The following is a 15640-nucleotide window of genomic DNA, read 5'->3' on the forward strand; positions in this document are numbered from 1 at the left end:
TCGTTGAAACGAAATCACCGGATTTAATTCATTAAATAAATAATAAATTAAATTAGTTTTTCTTAAAGTCAATAATTATTAAAAATAATTATTTCTTCGTTTTACTGAGTTCCGTAAACTGAAAAGCTTTCTAGGCGATTAACTTAATCGTAACGTTTTCTAGTTATTTCGCTATCCGAAATAAGTTCATAAATTAATATAACATATTAATTCAAGTAACCCACTATGATCATGTATGCATTAAATTCAATCAAACACATAAAGTTCTAAGTAATCACCGTTAAATATTTAACGGACAAGTAACGATAGTAACGGAAAAAGTCGGGTTGTTACAGTATGGGTGCGCGGCGCGCACAAGCTCAATTCAGTTCTGTCCGGTTTTGTCAAATTTCAATTAAAGATCTCCCACTTCCCGACATATTTAGACGAAACGCTTTTCACAACATGTTATAATAGTTAAAACTCACACGATTCAATAATAAAATAAGTTTTACGAAATCGGGCCCACATATGCCGTAAAACGAGTTTCGTACAAATTATATAAGTTTCAACCGAATTAGTTTAAATTCCAAACGACACTAAAGCATGATGTTTGGGGGTTAAACTACCCAACTCTCGGTCAAACTTCAAAAGCTAACACATCCAAAAGCGTCCCCTATCAAAACAAAGCGGGATCTCTAATCCAATCGAACGTCCTTACCCTTGTCAACGCCCGAGCCTATAAAAAGGTAAACAACGAGAGGGTAAGCAAAGCTTAGTGAATGCAATAATTATACATATACATACATAATATACCTACTTGCATACACTTACATACACCGTATAATCGCTAGCAATAACAATTAGCATACAAACTCCGAGTATAAGCTAATAACCTCCAAATACCGCAACTAGCGTAATCAATAGCATATTCACCAAAATAATATATTATGCTATACAACGACACATACACAAACTATATGGATAGCCATACACGCGTCATGGTGCTACCAGCTCCGTGGTTCACACCATACGCAATGCTATGACGCTACCGACTCCGTGGTTCACGTCACTATGCATTTGAGTCATACACTTTTATAGTGCTACCGGCTCCGTGCTTCACACTTTGGTGCTACCGGCTCCGTGGTTCACACCTCATTTTATAGTGCTACCGGCTCCGTGGTTCACACTTAGATGCTACCGGCTCCGTGGTTCACATCTCAACACATGCACCATGATGCTACCGGCTCCGTGGTTCACATCATAGTACACTCGCACACACCATGGCACTCCCGGCTCCGTGGGTCATACCATGGCATACAAATAAATACACCATATACCTACATGTATAATTACTCCACTCACCTTAACGATTCGGTGACGGTTTTACACTTTCGCAAGCTTCAAAGCAAAGTACCTATTACAATAAGTACTTAATCAACACACAAACTAGTTGGGCTAAACACCAACCATTCACTAATGTGCATTTAATGACTTAATGCATTAGACCACCCATTTACTCCAAAACCGTCCATTTAAGGTCAAGACTATCACGAACCACTAAAAGCTAGTGATTAAGGTTCAACAACCCTAACTAATACACAATTAGGGTATTCCATACCCATCTCTCCCAACTAGGTCAATTATTACCCATTACCATTTTAAGGTCAACACACCCATTTCGGGTCATCCACAAACCCACATAACACCCATTTACTTTATAACTAGGTGTGCTAGTAATTAGCTAACCAATTATGACTCATAAGTCCATTTAACATATCCAAAACCCTAGGTTAGTCATCCTTAGGCCCTCATGACCCAATCTTACCCAAGAACACCCAAAATCACCCAATATGGGTTTTATGTTCATCACTAACCCAAACCCTAACACTTGAACAAATTAAAATAGGGAAATCAAAGTTAGAACATACCACCACAACCAAAACGTAGCTAAAGGCTAGATGAACAACTTTGATACTTGAGCCTTAACCCGGATCAAGCTTTTTCCTCCTTGATTCAAGCTTTCTCTCACTTAAGGTGTTTCTCACTCTAGAACTTGATTTGGGGTTGAAGATAAGGTTGGTGAATAAGTTAAGTGTGTTTCAACCACTTCCCAACTGGCCATCTAATGCCCTAACTCGTTCTCATGTGAAAAGACCACAATGCCCCTCATTTAACCTTGAATTAAAAGCTGGAAACCGTCAACAGTAGTAGTGCGCGGCGCGCACCACTACATCTGCACGGCGCGCACAATGGCCTGGGCAGGCCCTGACCTCTGTTTAATTACACCTTGCAGCCCACACTTTATGCATTCTATTTACAGTCTGTACAACAAATATTTGGGTGTTACACGTGAAAGTAATTATTCATCATTTTTTGTTTTAGTTTTCGTCTTCTCGAGAGAAATGACCCAAATGCTCAATCAATAAAGTGAGAAGTACATCAACGATTGGTACAAACCATGGGCGGTTTTATGTTGCAGCGAGGGGGGGCGCCCGCCCCCAGTGAATTTGCAATTTTCAGTGTAAAAGTTTCAAATTTTTCGACTTTGCCTCCAGTGAATATTTTTTGCCCCAAAACTTACATATATTGCCGCAAAAACGTTCAAATTTTGTCCAAAAACATCCAAATTTTTCCATAAAACCTTCAAATTTTGTCGAAAAAGCTCCATATTTTGCCCAAAAAACTCTTTTTTTTTGCCAAAAAATTGCTACGTGTTAAAAAAAAATTCGCCCCTGGTGAAAAAAAATTGTACTTCCGCCACTGGTACAAACTATTTAATAAAATAGGAAAAACTATATATATATATATATATATATATATATATATATATATATATATATATATATGTACACATATAATAACAATAGAACAGTTATTAAAAAATGAGTTACATGGTTAATTTGTAATAAAAAAGGTTAAACAATAATAAAGTGAAAAATTATGTGATTGAGTTAATAATAATAATAATAATAATAAAAATAAAAATAATAATAATCTCTTTATATTATAATAACAAATACAAAAATAGATCATATATATTGCTAACTTTTAATCATAAACTTTCATTAAAATAAATCCTTCAAATTTTGACCATTAGATTAAACACCTGAAGATTATGACCTCATAAACACTTACCATTATTGTTTATTTTACTCAAATACCCTCGAAATACATGTCTTGAAAAAAAAAACACGGACTAGAATGTATCACGCCATTTCCTACCTCTTTTCCGAACCCTATTCCGATCATCACCATCAGTCGAATCAAACAAATCATTCGTTGATACGTATATGATTCTCATTCATCTACAAAATCTGGTGATCCTAAAATACTCTAAATCAAGGAAAAAAAAAACACGGGAGCTTCTAACAAAATCAAGGGTTTTGTTATTATTCTATACCAGATGTTTTTTTTTTTTTTTTTTTTTTCTTCCAAAAACCATTCCGGATACCAAATCGTCAAATACTATAATCAACCATCTTTGAATCCCTTGATGAATGCATGAATACCGAAATTATCGGTTTACGAATCTAATTTCGATTCGGATGAGGGAAAACAGACAATCTAATTTGAAACCCTTGCTCTAATTTCGATAATCAAATCGATCAAAGTTGTTTAATACTATTATTGTTCAGAAGATGATTATCCACTCCAAACGAATTCATAACCTTAATTAGAGAAATCAAGGTAAATTTTTTTTATGAATTAGGGTTATTGTTGGGGTTTTTTTTTTTAAATTTATTGTTCATATATGTTGTTTGACTCATTGCTTAATTGCATTCATCTTTAAATAATGTTTTTACTTTGCTGTTTGGTACTTTTTGTTTTGGATTCGATGTTTTTTGGATGAAAGGCTTTTAATTGATTTTGCAAAGAGAGTTTTGTAAGAGGTTCATCATAATTCTCAACAAGATTCAGGAGGAAAGTGAGGTTCGAAAAAAGAAGGCAAGGTAAGCAAAAAAAAGTGAATTTTTGAATTTTGATTACACTAATTTTGTTGCTTTTACATAAAACTTTAAACATGCCTGCAATTAATCTTAAAGTGAAACATAAAATTTAGATTAAAGAGAATAAATTTAGTGACTTGCTATTTGTTTCTTAGAATTTTCCCCTTTTAGTATTTCGTTATAATTATAATTATTTTCTTTGCCTTCTATAACTAGATACCTTAATCCTTGTGATGAAGGTGAATAATTGGATTTGTAACTACTGTATAAAAGTGAACTCCACAACAAAATGCATGCTGAATGAAAGGTCTTTTAGTTTTTTTTTAGCTAAGATGTTAATTACGTAAAATTGTTTCTTAATTTTGAAATTTTGGTTTTAGCTTTTGGTGGGGGATTAAGTTTCTTCCGAGATGGCCGTTTCTTGGACTTCTAAGGGTGTGTTTTGTCAAACCACCTTACTTTCGGATGACAATAAAATCAATCCTTACTCATGCTCTTGATGTTGCTGAAGTTCCTGAGATTGTTGGACTACTGGTTAGTACTTAGTTTACTTCATTAATTGTTATTGCACGTACACTCTAATATATTTGTAATTGTATAAAAGTATAGTAGTTTATTAGGATAAGCTTCTGCAAGTTGCTTTCGAGGAGACACTGGTTGAGGTAACGTTTTTTTGCGTAAAAAAATATTCAGTTATAGGATGTGTACTGGATTACATAGTTGGTACTGATTAGATGATCTATTGTAAAATATATTGTCAGGGATTCATTTTTTATTTCTTTGATGAAGAAATGTAAGCTCTCAAATTACAAAGGTAAAACTATGATTTTCTATTTTCTGCAACTAAAATCACATTTTCTATATTTATTTTTCATGCTTACATGGAATCAGATTTTGAAATGGTTGAGTTTGCTGTAAGGACAATTTTGGACTGCAAAACCTTGGCCTTTTAACGACGATGCAGATGAGTTTTCGGAGTATATTTGGTTTTTAAACTAATATATCATTGTGTAATTTCGCAGAAAGTGTATGTTGGGTTGGATTTTCAAACTTCTATGTTGATATATTTAAGTTCGTTACCGTCTATTATGTAGCTTTGAACATGTTGAATTATCAGGTTGGTCCTGTTGTTAAGGTTTGTGTTAAGGTCTTGGTTATATGGGTTCAAAACTATTTCAATAATCCAACCCAAGTTTCCTGCATTGAGATGATATTGATAGATGAGGAGGTTTGTCTCACTATTCTACAACCCCCTATTATTTTATCTTTTTATTTTTTCGATTAATTACTTCTTACAGTATATCTATTAACTATGTGTAGATAAATAAGAAACTTGAGTGACTTGACAAGTTTGTAATAGGGTATTAAATAACCAAAACTATGGGTTGACATAGTAATAATAAAGGTCTCGTGAGGGTTGGTGTATATGCATAACCAGAACTAAGGGCCACTAAGAACTGTACATCTAAATGAGAAGAAAATCGGGAGCAGTTTGAATGATAAGATATCCAAGTTCAGGTAATAGGTATGTTTAATTATCTTTTTTGTTTTGTGTTTTATGTCTATATAGATCAGATATTTTTGCAAATCTTTTATGTATGCGGTATGCCATACGGTAAAACACATTCGATCATAAAAATCGCTAACATCATGTTTGAATTTGGTAAATAGAGAGTCCTATTAGTTTGGCCAATACAAAATATTATACAGGGTTTGGGAGGACTTTTTGGAATGCAACGTGGTTCTTCTAACAGAAACTTTGTTAGTCATCTTTCGAAATGATTCAATAGATTGCCTTTATTTTATGTATTCATCTTTTGGATATAATGAGATTTATATGTTAAGAGATCATAGTTGTGTGGTATGGTAATATCGAGGGAAGAACCTCATAGGGGCAGTGAGGTCAATCCCTCCTTTTGTATATGTTAGTTTTTTTAAAAGGCGGTATTTTTTCATTGTATATTTATATAATTTATAAAATTGAATTTAGATTAGCTTTATCTCAAGTAGATTCTCATATGAAGAATCTGAAAAAAACTCAGGTATGATCATAATTGACGATGATAATTTGATAGGGCTATGTTTTTCCAAATGTTAAAAACTGGACTTAATAGTTCACAGTATTCAACTATGAACACCAGACTCTCAATTGAATAATAAATATGAATTATATGAACAAACAATTGAGAGAACACGAATTGAAAATATATGAAAGACAAAGTATTTCGTGCAAAAGGTGCATTACAATGATAAACTGTAGCCCTATTTATACAGAGTTAAACCAAATCTTGAAGATTTGGTTTCTTAAACTACTTGACTAAAACTTAGGAAAAGATAAACTTAAAACTAACAAATATTCTAAACAATGCAAAGTTTGTCTTCTAGAGATAACACAGAATCAAAACACGATCTTCTTAATATTTAAACAAATCTCCAGAATTTTTCATAGCTTAATCATCAAGTAATCAAAACGTTGACTTTATCAGAATCTGCAACTTCAGACTCTAGGACTCCAGACTCTAACTCCTGCAAAACACTTTGACTCATCAGATCATTTTTCCAACAATCTCCCCCTATCTGATGATGTCAAAACCACATGTTCACCTATTCCTTCAGTTTTGCATACTCCCTTTCAATCAATTTGCACTTGCTCTTCATAGACCTGATATTCTTCAACATAGAAAGCTTACTATACAAGTGCTTCACCAATTTAACTCTGAAGGGGTGAGTCTGCTCTGTCACACATCTAGTCAACAAGCCAAGCAACAATTCAATACCTGCTCCTTCAAATTGATCAGTTCTCATCATCATTCTTTGGTTACCAGTTGTCTTGAACATTAAAGCATCCAAATACTCAACATAACTATCATCAACAAACTCTAGATGCTCTGGAACAGAATACCTTTCTATATGACCTTTAACTCTCCTCTCCTTCATCTCTAACTCGAACATACCACAAAATATTTCATAATCTTTCAAACTTATAAAACCTTCTTCAAAAACTAGATGCACCAAATTGCAAACTTTCTTCAAAACTTCTTTCACAATAGTTTGATCATCTTCACACTTTTGAATACATACAGCTAAACCTTTCCATTCACAGAACCCTAAGCGAACAATGTGATTCAATTTCACTCTTAACCTACTATCAGGTAGATGTGTCATAGTCAACAACAAAGTTACACCTTCAAGTTCTGATTTAACAATCTCAACCTTGACCACATCACCCTCATACCTTCTGAACATGAACCTTTTGTTCATCAGAGCCCTTAACTTATCTTGCACAGCTGCTGCAACAACAATAGCATTCTCTTGATTATTACCAACACCACTTCTTTGAACACCATCTGCACCTGATTATTACCAACACCACTTCTTTGAACACCATCTGCATCTGCACCTGTTTGAATATCACTAGCAATAACCACCTGTGCATTCACCTGAGTATCCTCTTGAGTGTCAACACCTTGAGCATCATCCATTCGAGCATCATTACCATCCTCCCCCTGAACCTGTATCTCCCCCTCAATCTGAGCTCTTTTTGAAGACTCCCCCTCAACACCTTCACCTTCTACCCTTTTCCTTTTCTCCCCCTTTTTGACATCATCAACAGAGAGAGTAGATAAAAACCTCCAAATTTCAGCTTCTTGTTCTTGGAGTGACTTAATATCTGAAGCAAAACCTGTAAAACTCTCCTTAATCTCCGCAACACCTTCCATCTTCTTTTCCAAAACATTCAACCTGTCACCAATAGTTGTCACACTTACTGCATCATTAGAATCACCCAAACCTTGCACATCCCCTATCACCCTCCTAACCTCCATCAATTCATGTCTAGAAACCAAATTATTGTTCAAGTTAAGATTAATTTTATCAATTTGAGACTGCACACTCAAAAGTTTGTCATCAAACTTCTTAGTCATAGTAGTCAAAGCCTGATTCAGGCCAACCATATTGACTGATGCCTCAGCCTGTGAAGTAGAGTCAATGTTTAGGGGTAAAGTTTGCATGTCCTCACAACCTTCCTGGTGATAAGTAGGGCGATCCCTGGACATAGAAGAGTTTGAGACCTGTATTTCATCCTGTGACATGGATGAAACATTGGCAGCCTGTGCTAGCAAGTGTAAGGATTGGATATTTGGAGAGAGGAGTGGCAGACTTGTGTCTGAGGTAACTGTAGGTTTAGCCATTGAAACTGGAGTATGAATTTGGTTTGATGAGTCCAGGATTGGGACTTCTTGAATTAAGTTAACTGAGGGGGTTTTCTCAGCAACTGTAATGTGGGAATCCAAGCTTACTAACCTAGTTGGTTCAGGTTGGGTCAAAGTACTCCCCTCACCAACCTCTAGCAGAGGTGATGGAGTTGTACTTGCAGCACCTTGCCTAATAGATTTTTGATGTGAATCCATGGGTGCTGAAACAACTAAGTTTTCAAGTATGTGAACATTCTCATTATGAGCTAGTGAGCTCATAAGGTTGGTTAAATGGAGATTTTGTTCAGTAGCAGCGGGAGAAGATGGGTTAGAATGAGGTGGGATTTCCTCATTCATATCCTCAGCCTGCTCTGTATGTGTAACATCATGGGGTGGAGTATACCGTTAATTCCAATGATACCAAAAAGGCTCTCGTTATTGGTTTTAGCCCCAATAAGGCTCTAGTGTGCGGTTCATCCGCGGGTTACAAGCTTGTGTATTCAAAGTTGTTCCTTGTTTCGAAACAACCACACGTCGAGTAAAATTACCGAGCCAACTAAACCCGGTGTCGGTGTAGGGCGGAAAAGATACTCGAGAATGGCAATTTGTACAATCAATTCAATTCAATTCTGGGGTAACAACTCAGACTTCGATTGCTCAGAATCTGCAGGTTGGTCTGCACGGCCAAGATTGATCCAATGCATTATAGCAAAAAGTTATCAAAAAGATTGACACAATCATTATCAAATTAATACTCCTGACAAAAATTTTCAAAAAGTTACCATTAACTCCCTTCATTAATACCAAATTTGGCCCTTTTATTTTAGGAAATAGAATAAAGAAGAAAAAAAAATTTAACCTAAAAACGAAATTTAAAAAAAAACTTTATTGACTAAAGAAGAAAACAAATTTATACACAAAAATACACTTGAGTAAACTTTCCCAGACTCTGAACAATATTACGTCACCCAGACTCTAAGAAAATAATTCAGACTCAAGAAATATCATCACTGGACAACATTTCAATAGATGGATTTAACATTCCAAGTTGTCCAAGAAGATAGAAATGCCTTTCCTCAGGAAGTGCCTTGGTAAAAATATCTGCCAGTTGATCTTTAGTACCAATATGCTTTAAAACCACTTTGCCTTTCTCAACACAATCCCTTATAAAATGATGCCTGATCTCTATGTGCTTGGTCCTGGAGTGAAACACTGGATTCTCTGTAATAGCAATAGCACTCTCATTATCACACATTATTGGAGTTTTGGTCAATGTTAACCCAAAATCCAAAAGTTGATGTTGCATCCAAAGTAATTGAGCACAACAACTCCCTGCTGCTACATATTCAGCTTCTGCTGTAGAAGTGGTCACTGAATTTTGCTTTTTACTGGACCAGCTCACCAATTTTCCACCTAATAATTGACATCCACCAGAAGTGCTCTTTCTGTCTAATTTGCAACCTGCATAGTCTGCATCTGTGTAACCAATTAGATCAAACCCCGAGTCTTTAGCATACCAAAGACCTAGGTTAGGGGTACCTTTTAAGTACCTACAAATTCTTTTCACAGCTTTATAATGAGACTCCTTAGGATCTGACTGATAACGTGCACACATACATGTAGCAAACATTATATCAGGTCTACTAGCAGTTAAATATAACAAAGATCCAATCATACCTCTATAGGTTGATTGACACGTGGGTTTTTCAGACTCATCTTTATCAAGTTTTTTGAGAAACACTCATTGGAGTTCTTAAAGAGGAGCAATTTTTAAAACCATATTTAGTTAACATATCAGAAATGTAATTACTTTGGTTAATAAAAATACCCTCATGACTCTGCTTTATTTGTAGTCCAAGAAAATAGTTTAGAATACATAAATTACTCATTCTATATTCTTTAGACATTATGTCTGAAAACCATTTTCTCAAAAGTGGATTAGTAGACCCAAAAATAATGTCATCAACATAAATTTGAACAAGTAACACATCACCTTTCTCCTTTTTGATGAATAAAGTTTTGTCAATAGCCCCTCTAGAAAATTTCTTTTCTAGAAGAAATGTTGACAAAGTATCATACCAGGCTCTGGGAGCTTGCTTCAGACCATACAAAGCTTTCTTCAACTTGAAGACATGCTTGGGAAACTTCTTACTCTTGAAACCAGGAGGTTGCTTCACATAAACCTCTTCTTGCAATTTACCATTTAGAAAAGCACTCTTTACATCCATTTGGAACACCACAAAATCTTTATCTGAAGCATATGCCAGAAACAATCTAATAGCTTCAATTCTAGCAACAGGAGCAAATGTCTCATCATAGTCTATACCTTCTTCTTGTCTATACCCTTGAGCCACTAACCTTGCTTTATTCCTAACCACAATACCATCTTTGTCAACCTTGTTTCTGTAAACCCATTTAGTACCAATTGCAGTTTTACCATCAGGTTTTGGAACCAACTCCTATACATCATTCCTTTCAAACTCTGTCAACTCTTCAGTCATAGCTTCAACCCAATCATTGTCAGCCAATGCTTCATCTACTTCTTTGGGTTCAACGAGTGAAAGAAAATTAGAAAAGAAACAATAGTTTGCAATGGCAAAGTCAGACACAGGTGTCTGAGAAGAACCAGGTTTAGGCAAACCAGTAGGATCTACAACATAATCTTCAAGATGCTTTGGAGGAACTATGTTTCTAGAAGATTTTCTGATAGGAACAACAGGAACCAAGGTGTTATTAGATGATTGATCACCTTCTTGAATACCAACATGCTCATCTTCTTATTGAACTTCTTCTGTATGAGAATTATCTGCAGAATCATTTTTCAATCCAGAAGAATGAGGTTCATCTGACTCAGACTCTGAATCCAGAGTCTGAACACTGTTACCAGAAATTAAATTTGACAATTCACCAAGTGCAGAATGCTCAGAACTAGATGACTGATCTATTTCAATAGAACTTTCATCAAAAGAAACATTAATGGATTCTTCAATCTTCATTCTTCTCTTATTAAATACTCTAAAAGCTTTAGAAACAGAAGAATATCCCATGAACACACCTTCATCAGATTTTGGCCTCATCTTTTCAAGCTGATCTCTTTGATTTAAAATATAGCACTTACACCCAAATACATGAAAGTAATGAATAGTAGGCACCTTTTTATGGTATAACTCATAGGGAGTTCTGCCATGTTTCTTCACAATCAAAGACCTGTTTTGAGTATAACAAGCTGTATTAACAGCTTCTGCCCAGAATCTGAGTGCAACATTTGATTGGCATAGCATAGTTCTGGCTGCTTCAATAAGTGTTCTATTTCTTCTTTCAGCAACTCCATTTTGTTGTGGAGTTCTAACAGCAGAGAAATTTTGACCAATTTCAGACTCTTCACAAAAGTCAATTAAAGTAACATTTTTGAACTCAGTGCCATGATCACTTCTCAATTGCTTAACAAGAACACCTTTTTGAACCTGTTCTCTCTTGATCAAATTAATGATTTCTTCAGGAGCATCACTTTTTGCAGCTAAGAAAATAACCCAGGTAAACCTAGAATACTCATCAACAATTACCAAAGTATATCTTTTCCCACCCAAACTACTAGTGTTCATTGGACCAAATAGATCCATGTGAAGCATATGAAGTGGATCACTAATAGTAGCTAGGGTTTTTGAGGGAAACTTTGTTTTGGTTTGTTTACCCATAATGCAAGCAGAACAAGGTTTATCTTTCTTGAAAGGTTGTTGAGGCAACCCTCTAACAAGCTTCTTTTTGGAAAGCTCATTAATATTTTTGAAATTGAGATGTGATAACCTTTTATGCCAAAGCCAATTAAGTTCAGGAACAGTCTGAGAATACAAACAAGTTTCAATTCCAGTATCAACAGAATCTAAATCCAGCATGTACACATTTTGAACTCTCCAAGCTACAAGTGTTGGCCTTCCTTTTGGATCATAAATAATACCAGCTTTCTTTCTTATTCTAATCTCACAATCTTCATCAGCAATCTGACTCACACTTAGCAGATTATGCTTCAACCCTTCAACTAAAGCAACTTTCTTAAATGAAACACTTCCAGCTTCAACAGTACCATAACCAATAGTCTTTGCAACTGAATTATCACCATATCTTACAGAAGGACCTTTTTCTTCTACAAACCCTACAAGATGCTCTTTGCATCCAGTCATGTGTCTTGAGCAGCCACTGTCCAAATACCACAAATTACCCTGCTACACAAGACACAAAACAAAAGAAAATGGTTAGTTTTCAAGGGGAACCCACTTTTCAGTGGGTTCAGTTGGAGTGCTCTTCACTCTCCAAACAAAAGCTTTGTTCCCAATCCAAATCAACTTGTCCTTAACTGTTTTCAAAACACCTTCACAAACTTTAGGTTTCCAAACCTTGTCAATTTTCTCAGGAAAACAAGATGTTCTTTTAACTAAAGGTTTTTCTTGACTCTTGATTTTTTCACTGAGTTTTGAAATTTTCCTTTTGAGTTTTTGGATAGTCTTTGCTTGTTTTGACCTTCTTTTAGTTGACCTTATTGGATCTGGACAAGTGTCACTATCAGAGGATGATTCAGAATCACTTTTGCTACTTGACTCGTGGGTGTCAGACTCTAGGTCAGAACATACACTTTCACTTTTAGAGACTAAACTGTTAGAGTCTGAAGATTTCAAGAGTTCAGACTCTAGTGGATTTCTGCATTCTAGTATTATAGTCTCTGAGGGTTCAACAGGATCTAATGATCTTACAAATGCATTAGTTAAAATCTTTTTGTCACCATCAAATTTTACAAAAGTGTCAGGTAAAATATCAGGTTTGAATACACTAGGATCAACTTCCAAATTATTGTTTAATATGTAGTTTTCACCTAGTATAGCCTTGACATCATTTGGAATTTGTTTGGCAATAGCATCAGAATTCTTTTTGGAAGATACACACCAAGATTTACAAATTGTTTCATAATATTTTGACCTTTTAACTGATCTTCCTAATTCAGTATTTAGCCTTTTTGTTTCTTCTGTGTATGCCATTTTATAGGTGTCAAGTTCTGCCTCACATTCTTTTAACTCTTTAATTTCAGCATCTTTGTTTTCAATGGTGTTTTTAAGATCAAAAATTTGTGTTCTTAACCTATCAATATCTTCTAAGCACCACTTAAAGTCAAGTAACAAATACTGAAACATTCTCACTTTTTCATTATCAAGATAGTTTACAAAATTTTGTACCTTATAGGAAGAAACTTTATTACAAGTAGAGTCTTTATCCATCTTTTCAATAGCTTTCAAATCTTCCTCAAACTTGCTAGAACCACTATCTCTTTCAGTTATAGCCATAAGACACTTATCCTCTTCCTCATCAGATGATGAATCTTCATCCTCCCATGCTTCTGTGTACAAAGCCTTCTCCTGATCTTTGTTCTTAGACTTTTCTGCTTCACTCTTCAACTTCATGTACTTGAGCTTATACTTTCTTTCCTTGTCAACAGACTTGTTGGTAATTGAACCTACTTCACTCTTAGACCAGCAATCTGCAGCTATATGACTATCTTTCCACACTTAAAACATTTAGCTTTCTTTGGATCAAAAGTACTCTTACCTTTACCCTTCTTATAACCAAACCTTTTCTGCTCAATCCTTTGAGTCAAAAGAGCCACCTGCCCTTCCAGATCTTGAATCTCCTCATCTTCATCAGAATCGCTATCATCATCAGAAGTTTTATCACTTTCAGATTCAACCTTGCTAGAATAACTGGAGAATAATTGCTTATTCTTCTTTGTGGTAGCCACCAATGCAGCTTCTGGATCTTTAACAACCTTCTTAGCATTAATCTTGTTCTTTAATTGTGTTTCTTCAAAATTTGATAGTATGCCAAGCAGCTCACTTAATTCATAGTTGTCTATCTTCTCACTGATTACCATGGATGTAATCACAGACTCAAAATTTGAAGGTAACAATTCAATGAACTTTTGACACAATACCTGTTGTGTTTTCTCTACGCCAACACTTCCAAGATCATTAATAAGAACCTGAAATCTTGAATGGAGATCACTCAAAGATTCTTTCGGCTGAGCAGCAAAGTTTTCATAACACCTTATCAGATTCTTCTTCTTTTGAGTCTTAACAACTGTGACTCCTTCATAGTCATTAAGCAAAAGATCCCACATAGCTTTAGTAGTCTTGGCATGGCTGATCTTTCTTAGAATTGGAACAGTAACAGTGTTACCTAAAATACTTCTTATCTTACTATCAAGCTTAAATTTAATGGCTTGTGCTTCTGTCCATCTATCTCTTGGAGTTTCACGAAAGTAAGCAGGTTGTGCAGCAACAGTATCTGTGGCAGGAACAGCATCAACCATTGCACCAGGAATAATAGGTCCTGTTGTGATAACTTGCTCGACATCTTCATGAATGGAACCCAAAAACCAAAGAACTTTCAGTTTCCATGTTGCAAAGTCTGTGCCATCGAATATTGGCACTCCTTTTCCAGCCATAACTGGGGTTGGAATGGTACTGGTAGACATCTTGATCAATATATGGATCGTTTTAAAAGATTACCAAGTTGGATTTACACCTTTCCTGCTCTGATACCAGTTAATAGTTCACAGTATTCAACTATGAACACCAGACTCTCAATTGAATAATAAATATGAATTATATGAACAAACAATTGAGAGAACACGAATTGAAAATATATGAAAGACAAAGTATTTCGTGCAAAAGGTGCATTACAATGATAAACCGTAGCCCTATTTATACAGAGTTAAACCAAATCTTGAAGATTTGGTTTCCTAAACTACTTGACTAAAACTTAGGAAAAGATAAACTTAAAACTAACAAATATTCTAAACAATGCAAAGTTTATCTTCTAGAGATAACACAGAATCAAAACACGATCTTCTTAATATTTAAACAAATCTCCAGAATTTTCCATAGCTTAATCATCAAGTAATCAAAACGTTGACTTTATCAGAATCTGCAACTTCAGACTCTAGGACTCCAGACTCTAACTCCTGCAAAACACTTTGACTCATCAGATCATTTTTCCAACAGGACTTGGTGTATTGACATTGTAATTCCAGATTACTAGGGACACTTCAAAAGAGGTACAATTAAGGGACTTTGGATCAAACCTCACCACACCATCGAAGCGCAAGAGCAAGAAAAATGTGGAACCCACACCTTCACCCTCAACCACACAAGTTCAAGCTGCCGATGATTCATTGGGATAAACGTTAAGGTCATATTGGGAATAGCATTGGTGTCAATCATCTTTGGTATAGTTCTCGGCAAACGTTATTAGATCATGTTATTTACTTCTATTTTGGTGGATGAATCATGCATGTTGTCCTTTTTCTTTTTGGTTTCTATGGTGGGGAAGGAATGGGGTTGTTTGATTTGGTTTTTCGTGTTATTGTTTATGCTTGTATGAGCTTAATTTAAACTTAATGTTGTGGATACCCCTAACTTGTTAGGGTTTAAATTTTGTGGATTTTAATGCTTCATTTCCAGTTGTTTTCCTACA

At 35.2% G+C, this 15640-nt stretch overlaps 1 protein-coding gene across 6 annotated transcripts; it reads left to right on the forward strand.

Moving 5' to 3' along the window:
• Positions 1–3400: 3400 nt before the first annotated feature.
• Positions 3401–15337, forward strand: LOC139839997 (C2 domain-containing protein At1g53590-like). Of its 6 annotated transcripts, none has more exons than XR_011757172.1 (7): positions 3401–3669; positions 3836–3932; positions 4169–4236; positions 4310–4463; positions 4539–4591; positions 4691–4743; positions 4821–5909. XR_011757172.1 is itself a non-coding variant. In XM_071830218.1 (7 exons), the coding sequence occupies exons 3-6, from the start codon at positions 4223–4225 to the stop codon at positions 4724–4726; spliced, it is 246 nt and encodes an 81-aa protein (XP_071686319.1). In that variant the 5' UTR covers positions 3401–3669; positions 3836–3932; positions 4169–4222; the 3' UTR covers positions 4727–4743; positions 4821–5909. The 6 variants fall into 6 exon arrangements, 2 of the variants coding, with proteins under 2 accessions (XP_071686319.1, XP_071686316.1); XM_071830218.1 differs by having other exon boundaries at positions 4550–4591; XR_011757173.1 differs by adding an exon at positions 15169–15337 and having other exon boundaries at positions 4539–5454.
• The last annotated feature ends 303 nt before the right edge of the window (positions 15338–15640 follow it).

Source organism: Rutidosis leptorrhynchoides, chromosome 4 (genome assembly GCF_046630445.1).
Source record: "Rutidosis leptorrhynchoides isolate AG116_Rl617_1_P2 chromosome 4, CSIRO_AGI_Rlap_v1, whole genome shotgun sequence".
NCBI classification, from domain to species: domain Eukaryota; kingdom Viridiplantae; phylum Streptophyta; class Magnoliopsida; order Asterales; family Asteraceae; genus Rutidosis; species Rutidosis leptorrhynchoides.

Excerpts from the sequence above, each read along its gene's own strand:
- LOC139839997 (XM_071830215.1), top strand. Across the intron at positions 4,464-4,549 it reads CTGAGATTGTTGGACTACTG|GATAAGCTTCTGCAAGTTGC; the intron begins GTTAGTACTTAG and ends GTAGTTTATTAG. Across the intron at positions 4,592-4,690 it reads TCGAGGAGACACTGGTTGAG|GGATTCATTTTTTATTTCTT; the intron begins GTAACGTTTTTT and ends ATATATTGTCAG.